Source organism: Mobula hypostoma, chromosome 17, assembly GCF_963921235.1.
Source record: "Mobula hypostoma chromosome 17, sMobHyp1.1, whole genome shotgun sequence".
NCBI lineage: Eukaryota > Metazoa > Chordata > Chondrichthyes > Myliobatiformes > Myliobatidae > Mobula > Mobula hypostoma.
Window position 1 is genome coordinate 12,915,240 of NC_086113.1, and position 11,934 is coordinate 12,927,173.

The 11,934-nt window shown below is 46.3% G+C and overlaps 1 protein-coding gene across 1 annotated transcript; it reads left to right on the forward strand.

Annotated features, from left to right (window-relative positions):
- The first annotated feature begins 4,889 nt into the window (after positions 1-4,889).
- LOC134357851 (cytochrome c, testis-specific) lies at positions 4,890-11,032 on the forward strand. The gene is made up of 3 exons (XM_063069565.1): positions 4,890-5,041; positions 8,367-8,545; positions 10,663-11,032. Exons 2-3 carry the CDS (start codon positions 8,377-8,379, stop codon positions 10,809-10,811), a joined length of 318 nt encoding a protein of 105 aa, XP_062925635.1. The 5' UTR covers positions 4,890-5,041; positions 8,367-8,376; the 3' UTR covers positions 10,812-11,032.
- The last annotated feature ends 902 nt before the right edge of the window (positions 11,033-11,934 follow it).

Below are 11,934 nucleotides of genomic sequence, written 5' to 3' on the forward strand. Positions count from 1 at the left end.
AGATCCTTAGCAGCTAGCCAGCTAGTTTAAATAATTTTAGCTTTGCTAATGAACGAAAGACACCTGTTAAACTCACCTCAACATGTCTTTTACAGTCTTAACCCACCATGGGCAATAGAAAAGTCACTGTTGCAAACAGTGCAGCGAACAACACTGTCATTATTTTTTACCCCTATTAGGCAGGGGTACACTTTTTAGTCTGGGGTAACATACGTTTTATATTTTCTTTTTTTTTGGAACACTCTGCCATGGCGTGCTCTCGCTCTCTCTCTCTCTCTCTCTCACTCTCATGGTCGCTCGCGCGCTCTCTCACTTGCTTGCTCTCGTTTGCTTTCTCTCTCGCGCTCTCGCTTGCTTTCTCTCTTGCTCGCACTCTCTCTCTCTCGTGGTCACTTGCGTGCTCTCTCGCTTGCTTTCTCTCTCTCTCGCTTGCGCACTCTCTCTCGCTTTCTCTCGCTTGCTCACTCGGAAAAAAATTGATTTCCGTGATATTGTATATAATTTGCGGGCATCAGGGAGCCACTATTCATATGCGGGAGACTCCCGGAACTCATTTAATGGTATTACCATTACTGAATCCACCACTGTCAAGGAAACAAAATTAAGGGATATACAAACAAGAGAAAATCTGCAGGTGCTGGAAATCCAAGCAACACAAAATGCTGGAAGAACTCGACAGGCCAGGCAGCATCAGTGGAAAAGAGTACAGTCGATGTTTCAGACCGAGACCCTTCATCAGGATTGGAGAGAAGAAGATGAAGAGTCAGAGTAAGAAGGCGGGGGAGGGGAGGAAGAAACACAAGGTGAAAGATGAAACCAGGAGAGGGGGAGGGGAGAAGTAAAGAGCTGGGAAGTTGACTGGTGAAAGAAATACAGGGCTGGAGAAGGGGGAATCTGATAGGAGAGGACAGTAAGCCAGGGAAAAAAAGAGGGAGGAGCACCAGAGGGAGGTGATGGGCAGATAAAGAGATAAGGTGAGAGAGGAAAATGAGGATGATGAAGGGGGTGCATTACCAGAAGTTTGAGAAATCAATGTTCATGTTCATTTCATCGGGTTGGAGGTTAACCAGATGGAATTTAAGGTGTTGCTCCTCCAACCTGAGTGTGGCCTCATCATGACAGCAGAGGAGGCCATGGACTGACTTGTAGGAAAAGGAATGGAATTAAAATGGGAAGCTGGGAGATCCACTTTTTCTGATGGATGGAGCATAGTTGCTTGGTGAAGCAGTCTCCCAATCTGCGTCAGGTTTCACCGATATACAGGAGGCCACACTGGGAGCACCGGACACAGTATATGACCCCAATAGACTCACAGGTGAAGTTTCGCCTCACCTGAAAGGACTGTTTGAGGCCCTGAATGGTAGTGGCAAAGGAGGTGTAGGGACAGTTGTAGCACTTGTTCTGCTTGCAAGGATAAGTGCCAGGAGGGGCATCAGTGGAAAGGGACGAATGGACAAGGGAGTCACGTAGGGAGTGGTCCCTGCAGAACGTCGGAGGGAAAGATCTGTTTGGTGTGTGGGATGTCGTTGGAGGTGGCAGAAGTTTCAGAGAATTATGTGCTGAACGTGGCAGCTGGTGGGGTGGTAGGTGAGGACAAGAGGAACCCTATCCCTGGTAAGGTGGCAGGAGGATAGGATGAGGGCAGACGTGTGTGAAATGGAAGAGATACATTTGCGGGCAGTGTTGATGGCGGAGGAAGGGAATCTCCTCTCTTTGAAGAGGGAGGCCATCTATAAAATGTGCCTACAAGAGCAAAAGAGCAGCTCAAATTCGGCAAATAAAATTTGAGTACATAGACCGAGTCTTTATTCCCCCAGAGGGGAAGTCGAGTACCAGAGACATTGATTTAAAGTGAGAGATCTAAGTACAAAGGAGAATTTGCAAAATGTTTGTTTTCCCTCCCACAAAGGATGTTAGTTGCCTGCAGGCATGAGGAGTCAAACTGGAGAGTGATTTTAGCAGATTAAAGAACTGACTGGGAATAGAGGAATGTAGACTTTGCAAGGACAGATGCGACTTGCCGAATTTAACCTCATCGTCTGCACAGTCATGGGTGGATGACAGGGCCCGCTCTTGTGTTGTAATGTCCAGTCCTAATTAGGATCGTGACCTGAACCACTGACAGCTCGTTTCACTCCGTAGATGCAGCCCGGCCCGCTGAGTTCCTTCAACATCCTGTGTGCCGCTGCTTATGATTAGATTATGAGGACACTCAGTCCTCGTTTATTGTCATCTAGAAATGCATGCATTAAAAAATGATGCAATGTTCCTCCAGAATGATATCACAGGAAACACAGGACAAACCAAGACTAAAACTGACAAAACCACATAACTGTAACATATAGTTACAACAGTGCAAAGCAATACCATAATTTGATAAATGTAGACCATGGGCACTGTAAGAAAAAGTCTCAAAGTCCCGATAGCCTCATCATCTCACGCAGGTGGTTGAAGGTAGAAACTCTCCCTGCCGTGAACCTCCAAGCGCCGCAAACTTGCCGATGCAGCACCATTGGAAGCACCCGACCGCAGCGGACTCTGAGTCCGTCCAAAAACTTCAAGCCTCCGACCAGCCCTCCGACACCGAGCACCAGCCTCTTCCGAGCACTTTGACCCCACCCCGGCCACTGAGCAATAGGCAAAGCCGAGGACTCGCGGCCTTCCCTTCCGGAGATTCTGGACCACACAGTAGCAGCAGCAGCGAAGCAGGCATTTCAGAAGTTTCACCAGATGTTCCTCTGTGCTTCTCACGTCCGTCTCCATCAAATCAGGATTGTACACAGCACCCTACTTGACAAATAACAGACATCACCACCGGAGTGGCTGCTGCGAGCTGCGTCGTGCCGCCATCTTCTCCTCTCCATCATTTGTAGTCTCTCGTGTCTCCGCTGTGTTCCTCTGTCCTTTCTTATAACACTACACCTTTACTTGGAAGATTTTTGAAATCAGGAGAAGCTTAGATAGGGTGATGAGGTGGAGATAAGGCGGTGCAAGGCACTCCTTCCTTCCGCTAGCCTGGGGGATCACCCTCGGGCAAGGTGCAGCACCTGCATAGCCCCTGATCAGGGTCACGTGATGCCATGGGAGCAGGTGGTGGATGGTCGTATGAGCAGCCGATGCAAATCACAAGTCCTGCTCGTGTGTCCACTGACACCAGGTAGACAATCTCCGAGGAGTATTGATAATGGCTGGGGTCACCTGCCTTGTAAAGACACTGCCCAGAAGGCGGCCAGTTTTGTAGAAAAATTTGCCAACAACAAACATGGTCATAGACCGCGATCCCCCCCCCCCCCCCGGTCATACGACGTGGCACAGAATGATGATGATGATAGATAGGGCACAGTTGGAATCTTTTCCACAGGATAGAAATGTGAAACACCCGAGGACATGCTTTTAAGGTGGGGGTGTGTGGGGGCAGTTAAAATGTGAGGCGAGGTGCAAGTACTGTAAGACACATAAAATGCTGGAGGAACTCAGCAGGTCAGGCAGCATCTATGGAGAGGAATAAACAGTCGCCATTACAGGCTGAGACCCCTCATCAGAACTGGAAAGGAAGGGGGAAGAATCCATTGATGGGTTATTCCTCTCTGTAGACGCTGAGTTCTCCAGCATTTTGTGTTTGTTACTCTGGATTTCCAGCATCTTCAGAATCTCATGTGTTTGTGAGGTGCAAGATTTTTTTTTGCAGAACAGCAAGTGCTTAGTTTGAGTTGTGAGGGTTAGCAGGGGAAGTAGACAGTTTGGTGGATCAGAGGATTTTAGATAAGATGCAGGAATTTGAAGGGAATGTGGGGATATGGGTAATGCACAGGAGGGGAGGGTAAATTGTGTAAGCTGACATCAAGAAACGAACAGCCTGTGCAATATTAGAATCATAGCAAAGTACAGCAAAGAAACAAGCCGTTCAGCCCATCTAGTCAGTGCTATTTAAACAGCCTATTCCCATCGAACGTAGGCACATGGCCAAGTGGTTAAGGCATTGGACTAGCAACCTGAAGGTCATGAGTTTGAGCCCCAGCCGAGGCAACGTGTTGTGTTCTTGAGCAAGGCACTTAATCACACATTGCTCTGCGATGACACTGGTGCCAAGCTGTATGGGTCCTAATGCCCTTCCCTTGGACAACATTGGTGTCGTGGAGAGAGGTGACTTGCAGCATGGGCAACTGCTGGTCTTCCATACGACCTTGCCCAGGCCTGCGCCCTGAAGACTTTCCAGGCGCAGATCCATGGTCTCGCAAGACTAACGGATGCCTTTAATTCCCATCGACCTGCACCGGGACCATAACCCACTATGTCCCTTCCATCCATCCATCCAAACTTCTCTTAGACGTTGAAATCGAGCTTGCATGCGCCACGTGTGCTGGCAGGTAGTTCCACACTCTCATTCCTCTGAGTGAGTAAGTTCTTCCTCTTGTTCCCCTTAAATTTTTCACCTTTCACCCTTAACCCATGACCTCTAGTTCTAATCCCACCCAACAGCAGTGTTCTGTGTCTTGTGATGGAAGAGTACCATTGCACCTGCCGGAGCTTCGGGCGCCTTAACATAAGAGATTCCGCAGATGCTGCAAATCTTGACCAACGCACTCAAAATGCTGGAGGAACTCAGGCAGGCAGTATCAACGGAGCGGAATAAACGATCGATGCTTTGGACCGAGACCCTTCACCTGTTTATTCCCTTGCATAGATGTTGCCTGACTTACTGAGTTCCGACATGAGGGAACCACCGCGCCCGGGCGGCCCCCTCGGTCACTTTGACACTTCAAGCTGCTACATGCCAACCTGTTACGTCACCGTTCGCGTCCTACGCAACTGAAGCCGGCAGCGGTCACGGGGCATTGATTGACAGGGGATTCATCCATTCAGTGCCCCCCAGCCTGGTGACGTATCGGGGCTCCGGCCGACGTGTCCAATAGCTGGGGGCGGGGTGGAGCGACTTCCTACTCTCTCTGTCCCGGTCGGACACCCTTGAGAAGCGGGTGGCGGAATCCAGCGGGTCGCCGGCGCGGCGTGGACGACCTTGAGTGAGGCGGCGGGCAGCGAGGTGAGGGAGCGCGGGTAACCCGGCGCAGAGTCGCCCCGCGGCGGGAGTGGGTGTGAGTGTGATGGTGCCGTAGCCACTGATGGTGGAGTCGGTGGCCGGGGCGAGGACCGGTCCCCGAGCCCGCTCCCGGCCTCTTCTGACCGCGGGCAGCGGTGAGCGGTGGCCGGGGCGCCGCAGGTGGCGAACTCTAAGCTCCAGCTGCCCTGGAGGCGGAGAGGAGCCGGGCTCGAACCCGGGGTACCGAGCCCCATTGAAGGGAAGCCTTCACCGGAGGCGAGCGAGGGCCAGGCCGGCGGGAATCGGAGGACAGGAAGCGGCGAGGTCTGGTTTTGTAATGAGGCTTCATTGAAAACTCCGCTTTATCAGCAGTACGATGGGGGCCTTGGTGCTCCGAAAGCTCTCGCTTCTACTTTCAGCCCCTCGCCCTCTATCAGATTCATGGGTTTCGTTTTTAAACCTGGATTTGCTAAGTGGACGCTGATTAACCGGTCTTTTGGAAGCGAGTTATTGGCCACATTTGGTGAGCAAGGCACGGGTAGAGGGTGTACGTGCAAAGCTATTCCTAAAGGCTTGACTTAAAAACGAAGGCTTCCGGCTTTTGGCCGGGTTCGGTGAAGGATAAATGAAGGGCAGAGCCCGAAGCGCGGTTCCTGAGCCATCCTGCGAGCCCTAACGAGGGGTTGCTCGCTGGTAGGAGGGAACACGTGGGTTAATGCCCGGGGGTCGCCATACGGTCTCTGACACGACCAAGGGGGAATTGTTCTTGCCCTCCGGCCCGGTTCTTGCGTGATGCCGGTGTGCGGTCCTTGAGTGCCGGAAGCGGCTGTTGCTGGGAACACCTCCGCTCCTTCCGATTCCTGTTGGATGATGTTAGGACCTTGAAATGGTCCACCGCGCCGGTGTTGACCCCACGTTAGACTTTAGAATGACCTTCGGTTTGACCTTGAAGCTGCAGTCGTTTGGTCCGAAGTAAACGTGTTGAATTTAAAGTTGGGGCTATGTACCTACCGCCAACGTACTTTTGAAGTTAAAAAAAAATCTCACGATGTACGTTTAGTGATGGACTGTTCTTTGGGTGTGGAATGTTCGACCTGGAGATGATCCTGTGACTAGTTTTGAAAAACATCCCTGCCCAGTCTGCAATTCTTAGCATCCTTAACCAAACCACAATCCCCATGTGCCTTTTCTGGCCTGGTTTCTCTTCTAGCTTTAGCCACAGCTGTGTGGCCTCTTGCATCCACGTTAGCCCGAAGATTCCTACCCTTTCAGTTATCAAAAACTGAATCCTAGATAGTGTGGGTGTGCAGAGGATGTTTCCCACAGTAGAAGAATCTAGGAACAGAGGGCACAGCCTCAGAATACAAGGACATCCTTTATAACAGAGGTGATGAACTTCTTTAGCAAGAGGGTGATCATTCTGTGGAATTAGTTGCCACAGTTAACTGGAGAGGCCAAATATTTGGGTATATTTAAAGCAAGGGTTGATAAATTACTGATTAATAAGAGTCTCAAAGGGAGAAGTTAGGAGAATAGAGTTGAGAGGGATAATAAATCAGTCATGATGAAATAGTGAGCAGACTTTATAGGCTGAATGGCCTAATTCTGTTCCTATGATTTTGGTCTTGCATTCCTCCTCCCAACTACCATTGGGGAGGAGGCACAAGAGCCTGAAGACCCGCGCTCAATGATATAGGAGCAGATTTCGGAACACCCCATGAGCACTGCCTCAGTATTTTTGCTCCGTGTATCAGGAAACCCACCAGTTGCAGTGTCTGTGCTGATGATGGGATTCGTCACCTTTGATTACCAGAACCACCACATGGTCCGATTTATCACTTCTCATCCGAGGGCGCATAGGAGATGAAAATTAATTTCCTTCCAAACGAATATTGAGCAGACTTTCCATTAACCTGAGTCCCTGCCACAAGGGGTGTTTTTAAATGTGGCGCTTAAAGCAAAAAAAAGGTAAAATTTACTTTTATTGTGTGAGTGTTTATGAATTTTAGGGGCTTCATTGCTTCTACTGGAGCCTCAGAAGAGGATGGTGTTGTGCCTGAATACCTACTGTCCAATAGCACTGGCACCAATCATCAGGAAGAGCCAGAGGCTGGTTATGGTGTGACTCATTAGCTCCTGCTTCGGAGATGACTTGGATCCACACCAATGCAACAACCGCTTAGTAGATATGATTCCTGTGGCTCTTTACTCTAGATGACAGGCTGCTGTTCATTGACTGTAATCAACACAATTTTTTCCATCTAAAATTCAACAAGCTTCAAGACCGAGGCTCCTGTATCTCCCTTTGTAGCTGGGTACTTCCTCGTCGGCAGACCAGAATCGGTGGGGGTCGGTAATGGCCTCTCACTGACCATCAACTGCGCGCTTAGCTTTCTGCTCTACCCTCTACGTGCACAACTGTGTGGCGAGGCAGGCACTGCTCTAACAGTGGTGGAGAGGGTCAGCAGCCTTATGCACCTGGGCATTAGCGTATTAGCTAACCTTTCCTGGGCCCAGCACATCCCTGAAGTCTAAGGGAAGAACACCAATGTCTTTGAGTTTGGCTTGTCACTGAACACCACCAGATGTGCCGGTGAAGGAATCCAGACTCTCTGCATCGTGACTGGGTCAGGACTGTCAGAGTCTGCAGAGAGCAGTGGACTCTGCCCAAAACATCATGGGTGCATCCCTCCCTACCACTGGTAGTGTCTGCTGGAGGTGTTGCCTCAAAAAGCGACCGTCTTTCATCAAAGATTCCCTGCATCTGTGTTGTGTAATCTTTTTGCAGCTATTGCCAGATAGAAGCCTGAAGCCCCACACCAGGATTTCTTAAAAACAAATTTTATTGATACACAGCACAGAATAGGCTCTTTGAGCTGCTCTGCACAGCAACCCCCCTGACTTTGCCCTAACCTAATCACAGGACAATTTAGAATTAAGTCTTTGGACTATGGGAGGAAACCGGAGCACCCAGAGGAAATCCACGTGGTCACGGGGAGAACATACAAACTCCTTACAGGCTGTGGTGGAAATTGAAGAACAGCTTTCCAGTATTTGATTCTTGAACCATCTGGCAGAACCTGGATCACTCGATTTTAGTATTGATATAGACTTTAATTTTGGTATTTATTTATGTTGTAAAATCTGTGGGGGTTTTTTCTGCTTGTATGGTATACGCCTATGATGCTGCCACAAGTTAGTTTTTCATTGCATGCGTACATATGACAAACTCAGCTTTGTCTTTAACATTTGAATTTTCAAGCTGCAGATCAGTAACAAAGCAGAAATTGGTGAAGGTGTAGCTGACGACTCCTACTTTCTTCCTTAGAAACAACAGAATGGGTGATATCGAAAAGGGCAAGAAGATCTTTGTTCAGAAGTGTGCACAGTGTCACACTGTTGAAAGTGGTGGCAAGCACAAGACTGGGCCAAACCTCCATGGGTTATTTGGACGTAAGACTGGCCAGGCTGAAGGGTTTTCGTACACGGACGCAAACAAAAACAAGGGTAAGTTCTAGGTGCCTGGGATTTCCTTTTCAATTAGAAACTTTTAACCCCTTCACTTGTTAAGAAGAAGATTTGCTGCTTTTGAAAATCATCACTTCAGGCATTTCACTTTTGCATTATACAATAGCTGAAATATGAAATGTAAATTCTGATGTGAGATTTCTGAATCTTCAGGGTTCAAATTTTAAACAATTTGTCGCTATTAACATATTTTGCAAAGTGGTGTGCTTGACAAACAAATTGTTTGGAAATGCAAATTGAGCCTAATTATTATACAGGATTTATTATTGTTTTTCAACATCACTAATTAATGAGAGATCTTTCATTTACTTTGAACTTTATTTGAATTATTAACTAATGTCAATTGTATGACTTTAATTGCATCAATTGAACTTTGATAATGTGATCAGTTAGTTTCCATTTGTTAAATGCTAACATAGCTGATTATTCATGTCTTTCTCAAGCTTCCATACTCACGAAATCAAATTATTACTGGATATTTTGGAAGCATTTAGTAAAAGATTTCTAGCATTAGCATTGATGTTTTAGTAGCAAACCTTTATATGAACAATTTGGGTTTTTTTCAGCATGCAAGATCTTTTTGGACTAGAACTTTTAAGCCCCCCCACCCCCCAAACAAGCAACCCAGGTTCAATTCCCACCCTGTCTGTAAGGAGTTTGTTCTCAGCAATCTCCTGAGTTTCCCCTCATTTAAAAAAATATACAGATTAGCTGGTTAATTGGTCACACGGGTGTAATTGGGTGGCATAGGCTCAGGGGACCAGAAGGCTCATTAGTCTAAATAATGCTTAAAAAATTAGCCTTTTTTTCGATCTATCCCAAACTTGGGGATCTGTGGCTATCTGACAGTGAGGAAAAGTTTCTGAAGTGTATTAGTATAGTCAATCATTATATTGTTTGTGGTAAAATTACTGACTTTGTATGTTGTTAAAGATCAAGCTGGTCAGGTACTGTTTTGGGATTGCAGTTCTTGCATGCATTTTCTATTCTTTTAAATAAACTTTCAGTTCAAAGTTCAAAGAACTTAAATAATAAAGTTGTCACCATATACAACCCTGAGATTCATCATCTTGTGGCCAATCACACAGGAAATACAATAGAATCAATGAGACCACACCCAGCAGGGAAGACAGCAAACAATACGCAAAAAAAAACAACAGACTGTGCAAATACAAAAGGGGGGAGGGGACTAAAAATAATTGGCAATAAATATTGAGAACGTGAGATGGAGTCCTTGAAAGCGAGTCCAGTTCAGTGATGGGCTGAGTGAAGTGCCTGATGGTTGAGGAGTAATAACTGTTCGTGACCTTGGTGATGCGGGTCCTGAGGCTCCTGTACCACCACCTTGATGGCAATGGTGAGAGGAGAGCGAATCCTGGGTCCTTGTATTGCACGGCCAGTACAATTTTGGAACTTAATCGTTTATTTTGTTCTCCTTTACACTTGTGTACTGGAAATGACGTTAAACAATCTTGAATCTTAAAGTGCTCCTAGAAACTAGCAGAAGGATAATCTACGTTGAACAATCACAATGTACCGTTTGTAATGTGTGCTTCTGGGTATGCTAATGCACTTAGCAGGAGGAGAAGTTTAGTCATTTGCCCAGGAAAAGGAATGATACTTTGTAGCTGTGGACTTTTTCCAATGTTTGAGGTGACTAAATGTAGAAATAAAATTGAATATACTGCACTTGGAAGATTTTTGACTTGTGGTTTTTAATTTTTTACAGAACAAGAGGCCTCCACTCATTTAATTTTCTTGTTTTGCCCTCAGTTTATTGAATGAATTTCCATAGGCACCTTCCAACTCCTGTGATCATAAGATGATTTATATTTGATCTTTGATTCTGAACGTAGGCAGTATTTTGACCACAGGCCTCATTAGAGCACACAGGTATGAATGGGTGCTGGAAGTATTGCTTCCCTGACCTTTAACCCCTCCCAGAATTTAGGGGTACTCTAGCCAACTGAAGTTGCTTTACCTCCTGGTCAAACTGGTTCTGTGTGCTGATCTGAACGCACTCAATCGTTTCCAGACAGTTTTGGGTGGGAGTTTTCATCTGATTTGAAGGTGGTGACACTTCTTTTTCTGCACAGGTATTATCTGGAGTGAGGAGACGCTCAGAGTTTACCTGGAGAATCCAAAGAAATATATCCCGGGAACAAAGATGATCTTTGCGGGTATCAAGAAGAAGGGCGAGCGTGAAGACTTGATAGCTTACCTTAAATCTGCCACTGCCAATTAGTTTGCAGTCACGGTATCTGCTGCCTTATTTATTAATGGTTAGATTTGTCTCATGATTGAGCAACCTGAGAAGGGTGTTGCAGTCGACTTTTTAAACTGGTTTTTTTAACCATGATCTGTACAGAGAATTCTCTACCACCCTGTAACACAGCTCAGTTTTAAAATTGTAAATCACTGGTAATGCATTCTGTTGAGACAATAAAAGCAAAGATTGATCATTAAGCATTTTTCCTTTTTTTTCATGGCAGTGTCACTTGTCTGATTTGTTTAACTGTGTTGATGGGCCAGATCACTAATGCACTAACTGTGTGGGTTCTCACTATCTCTGCTCCATCTGAGCCCCAGCCAGAGCTACTGGAAAAAAGACCAAATCTTCCCCCTCCTCCCCCCGCCCCGGAGGTTATTTTAACCAAAGCATTTGCGGAACTTGGCCACATCAAACACCCACCTCGTTGGGAAGTTGTGGCCAGGGAAGTGTGACACAATTTAATTTAAAGTTCATTTTCAGGTACTTGGATGTCAGTCTTGTCACATTTTGAAGGTAAGTTTGAGAGTTACCAGATCTGAAATAGAAGTGTTAAGCTGTATATCATAATGATTACATTTGCATGTAATTTAAACTACAAATATTAAAACTCCAGATTACACATCCAAAAAAAAATTTAAAATGTGAATGTATTTCATGCAATTTTGATGCCACTGTTTGTATTTTATACTGGTAGGTAATTTTTTTCATCGCAAATTGATTTCTTTTTGAATCTCTTTCATATGTAAGTGCCTCACTGGTCTGACCCTTAGCATCACGCAGAATGTTTCCTCCTGTTTTCACTTCATTGGATGGCAAATGAGTCTGACAAAACTTTGGCACTGGATATTTGTTTTAAAACTGTTAGAACTATTTCGATAGTTCCAGTTAATATCAGAGAATGTGTGCGATATACAACCTGAAATTCTTGCTCTTTGCAAGCATCCACGAAAACAGAGGGACACCAAAGAGTGAGTGACAGTAAAAATGTTAAGAATCCCAAAGCCACTGCCCCTCCCCTTCGCCCACTTACTACAGCAAAAAGCATCGGTATCCACCACCCACCATGCGAGTGACAGCAAAGCCCCTAAAAAGCACC

Bases quoted from the DNA above. Each gene is read 5' to 3' on its own strand.
- LOC134357851 (XM_063069565.1), top strand. From the start codon at position 8,377: ATGGGTGATATCGAAAAGGGCAAGAAGATCTTTGTTCAGAAGTGTGCA. The intron at 8,546-10,662 runs GTAAGTTCTAGG...TTTTCTGCACAG, and splicing joins GGACGCAAACAAAAACAAGG to GTATTATCTGGAGTGAGGAG.